General features: G+C 36.5%; 1 protein-coding gene across 1 annotated transcript; it reads right to left on the bottom strand.

Moving 5' to 3' along the window:
• Positions 1 to 236: 236 nt before the first annotated feature.
• LOC122071609 (pyruvate kinase 1, cytosolic-like) lies at positions 237 to 3,912 on the bottom strand. The gene is made up of 6 exons (XM_042635995.1): positions 3,747 to 3,912; positions 1,779 to 1,856; positions 1,285 to 1,416; positions 891 to 971; positions 562 to 633; positions 237 to 389 (listed from the first exon to the last, which is right to left on the bottom strand). The coding sequence occupies exons 1-6, from the start codon at positions 3,897 to 3,899 to the stop codon at positions 264 to 266; spliced, it is 642 nt and encodes a 213-aa protein (XP_042491929.1). The 5' UTR covers positions 3,900 to 3,912; the 3' UTR covers positions 237 to 263.
• Positions 3,913 to 4,051: the final 139 nt, after the last annotated feature.

Here is a 4,051-nt window from a genome sequence, read left to right as displayed (position 1 = left end):
CTGCAGCAGTGGTGGTGGTGGTGATTGGGGGTATAGTTGGAAATATAAAAATAGGTACCTCAAATATAATTTCACAAACGTTGGGTGTCTTATGTGAGGTTTAACTGAACGTTGGGTACCCCAAATGCCATTTTTCCCGAAATAAAATAAAATAAAATAAATGGCATTCTACAATTTTGCTTATTTGTTCACTTGGTGCAAATGAAGCAGAAACCTGTGTCTAAGAGTGCTAAAAAACCACTGAAGTTGTCATCCAAAACATTTTAAATTGCTCCTCTGTCCAAGTTCAGAAACCTGACCTTCTCAGGAGGAAGATCAATGCCCAGATTCCCACGAGAAAGAATAATTCCATCTGCTTCTTGTAGAATCTCATCAAAATGGGTTAGGCCCTGCAAGTAATTGCAAGAAAAGAAAATTGCAACTTGCAAGTTAACATTCTTGAACAGTACTGGTATACAACTGAAAATCAGATCTACTTTTTCATTCTTTTAAGACACAATTGACAACTAGATCAACTTGACCAACAATTTTTCATGCCGACTGATCTTGTATGCAGCTTACCTCTATGTTTTCAATCTTTGCAAAGATATGGGTCTGATTAAGATCACCCAATTTGGAAAGGAACTCACGGGCCTGCATTATAACATTATACAAGGCCGGTTACAGGTAATAATAAAAAGTTTGGAAGAATAGGATCTTAGTGGCAATTTGGCTGCATTAAAATCCCAAAAGATAAAACTAAATTATATAAAATTAAGAAACACAACCATAAACAGGCAAATTGATCACAAATTATTAAAAAAATAGTTTGGAGAATTTTCAAATAAGGCTCAAAATAGTGCTGATAATGAGATAGAGCACTAAGTATAACTACCAAGAACTGTACTTACATGGCGAACATCTTCTGCATGCCGAGTAGATGACAAGGAGAGAAAATCTATACTGTTACGAACACCCCATGTACTTATAACCTGAAAGAATTATTGCAATATCATGATTTGCAGTTGGAAGGAAATTCACCAAAAATAGTGAAAATTTTACAATAGGAAAAAGGTCCATATTCCAAACTATGTTATGTAAATTTCAACCATTTTTTTTACCCTTCTCCCTTGAAAAGTAACAAGATTAGGGACCCACTGTAACAGAATAACAGTTGAATGTGGAATTGACATTCCAAATTTAATGGATATTTCTGACCATGTCCACCCGTCAAAAAAAAAAAAAAGTTAAAAAGGCATTCTCCAGGCACCATAGACAGAAAATAACTGTTGCAAACAAACTCACTTCTTTATCCTGATCAGTCAGGGTAGGTAGATCAATACGGATTTGAGAAACATGCAAAGTGAACAAGGAACCAGCAAGAGTAGCAGAATTTTTAATCATGCAGACAACATCGTCCCCTTTAATCTCAGATACCTGTAGTTGAAAAAGAAATACATAAGGAACTTGCAAAATAATTACAATGCCCAACCAAGTAAAAGATGAGTCCTACTTAAACCATCACTCAGCTGGCCATATTGCTTTTACACCTGAAGTTCAATTGACAGACAGGCTGTCAATCAAGTAGCAATTATCCAAATTATTTGTAGGACGTGGGGAATATATTAGCATACATCAAACCATGCACATGCTTTGATTTGACAACACTAAATAACTGAATTTCTTTTTCATTTTTTCCTCCAATGAAATCATCTTAAAATGACCTAGTTCATTGTACTGTCATACATTCACTAACAAACTCAAAAATTTGATCCAACTCTCTACAACCATTGCCTTACCTCCAGCCAAACAGAAGTAGTTTCACTTCCAGTGAACAGGTATTGGCCAATAAAAATGGTATCTCCTTCCTTCACTGCCTGAAAACCACACATTTGCTTCAGTTTATGCAGAAGATCATAATAAGTAGAGCATGATTACAATAACACCAAGCTAGAACTATCAAAATAACACTGAATGGAGCATATTTAAAAAGCTACCAAGCTACAAAAAAATAAAAAACACGTCACTTGCTTCACTGCAACTTGAAAAGTGCATCAACTACTTCACTGCATATTGAATAGTGCATCACTTGCTTGACTGCAAATTGAGAAGGAATTCTACAATATGGCTGTATTATATTCTACATGAAGCATTTGATTTACAAGAAAAAGGAAGAAAGTAACAGTCCAGAAGGGTAGGAAAAGCAGAAAACATAAAGAATCAATAATTCTAGAAAACTAGGGTTCTACTACACAAAAGAGAGGAATGTAAAGATCCAGCAACTCATTGCAGCAGAATGTTTTTATGATTAACAAGAGAACACTTTTTTGCTTTCGATTTTGCTTTTGGAGAGGGAAGGCTGATTTTTATTGTAACAAGAGACGGGCAAAAATCTACACCCCCCAAAAATTCCTTCATGCATACAGGTACCTACACCCTCTCGCAGCCTTCTGACCTAAAAGGCGAAGGTCCAAAGAGAGGTTCTCTATACCGCAGGATTCAACTGACTTTGGGAGAGCCAGTCGGCACAAAAACTGGCCTTGCATACATAAAAAAAAAAACAAAAGAAGTCTCCTCGAACTGGGCCCTAAGATCCACGATTGCACCAATAACATACCATGCAATCCATGAGAGGGGGAGAGCAGGAGCCCATATTGCATCAATAACCACCTTGGAATCCAAGAAACCCAGATCTTCCTGGAGGCTCCTCTGCAGGTGTCCTGCTGCCCCTGCCCCCTCAAAATATCAAAAACTCGAGGGCCATGTAACCAGCCACAGAAAATAAAAGACTTCACCCATGTGACTCGGAGCAAGGCACCAATTGCCTGCCACCCCACTCATCAACAAGCTATCGACATAAATGCTTGCCAAACCCTTGGGGGAGGGGATCTATGAAACCCATCTAACACAATGAAAAGTGAAGTTTGTATGTATGCCCCATTAGCCCAACAGTTCACTTGAGTCCACGCAATCAATAACAGTTTGGGAAAAATCCCTCATGCTCCTCTTAGACCACAAATGGAAGATCATGGCTGAGATGACTACTTTCTTGATCCGGATGCTGAGATCAAAACCCTTGAGAAGCTCCAAAGACCAAATGCACTTCCCAGGCCCATTTATTCTTTCCTACCGACGTTATGTAAGATATTATAGTGGTTAAGAAATAGAATAGCAAAATGAAATCCACAAAGAAGCATCTTTTAAGCTCTGTATCTGTCATGATTTTGATCCATCTGAAGAGGTTTTTCAGATGAAAGAAGCACCATTAGAAGCCTCACATCTGTTCAATGATAGTGAACCACCTAGAGAGAGTTATTTAAAAAAAAAAAAAACCCAACTCCATTCCAAAGGTCCAACAAAAATATACTTATGAATGCAAACTCTCGGCAAGAGACCAACATTAACAAAAATAAATCATACAAAGTTCAGGAATTGAAAAAACAAATCCAGAAATTGCAGATTATTCGTTAAAGCATCATACTCATACAGGTAGGCTTTGACTTTTAAAATGTTCAATAAAAAGCACATGATGAATCATATAATATATATATATATATATTAAAGAAAAAATAACATAATCACAAGAAGAAGAAGAAAAGTATGAAAGAATGGACAACTGAGAGAATTTGGTGATGGACCTAATATTTTTCCATCCTTGATTCTTTATGAAATTTGTACTGCGTGAACCCTCAAATATTGATAAAATACATTCAAAGCCCAAAAACAACAAAAGTAAAAATAGCATGTTCATGAATATCAATGCTTACTTTTGACAATCCAGAAAAATTGATTGGCAATAACTCTGAAGTGGCTTCCTTATTCTGATCTGGTGTTAGAACAACATAACCATTTTCCTGAAGCGAAATGGAATGTTCACTGTTATTTACAACCTGCAGTTCTGGTCCCACAGTGTCCAGCATAACCTGAAATAGGGGTGGAGGGATCCATTATAAGTTTTTCTTTATGGAGATAAATATTTTTCCTGTTTTAGTAGAACTACTGAATACATAATAAGAAATCAAAGTAGTAAGCCGAATCAACAAAATTAAGACTCCGCAAACCAAAAGTATTT

The sequence above is a fragment of the Macadamia integrifolia genome, unplaced genomic scaffold, assembly GCF_013358625.1.
Source record: "Macadamia integrifolia cultivar HAES 741 unplaced genomic scaffold, SCU_Mint_v3 scaffold_30A, whole genome shotgun sequence".
NCBI classification, from domain to species: Eukaryota; Viridiplantae; Streptophyta; class Magnoliopsida; order Proteales; family Proteaceae; genus Macadamia; species Macadamia integrifolia.
Note: the sequence above shows the minus strand (reverse complement) of the source record. Positions and strands in the feature narration are given on the sequence as shown.

Coding starts and splice junctions, on each gene's coding strand:
- LOC122071609 (XM_042635995.1), bottom strand. CDS start 3,899: ATGCTGGACACTGTGGGACCAGAACTGCAGGTTGTAAATAACAGTGAA. Junction 1,417..1,778: donor CTACTTCTGTTTGGCTGGAG/GTAAGGCAATGG, acceptor TTTCAACTACAG/GTATCTGAGATTAAAGGGGA. Junction 634..890: donor ATGCAGAAGATGTTCGCCAT/GTAAGTACAGTT, acceptor GTTATAATGCAG/GCCCGTGAGTTCCTTTCCAA.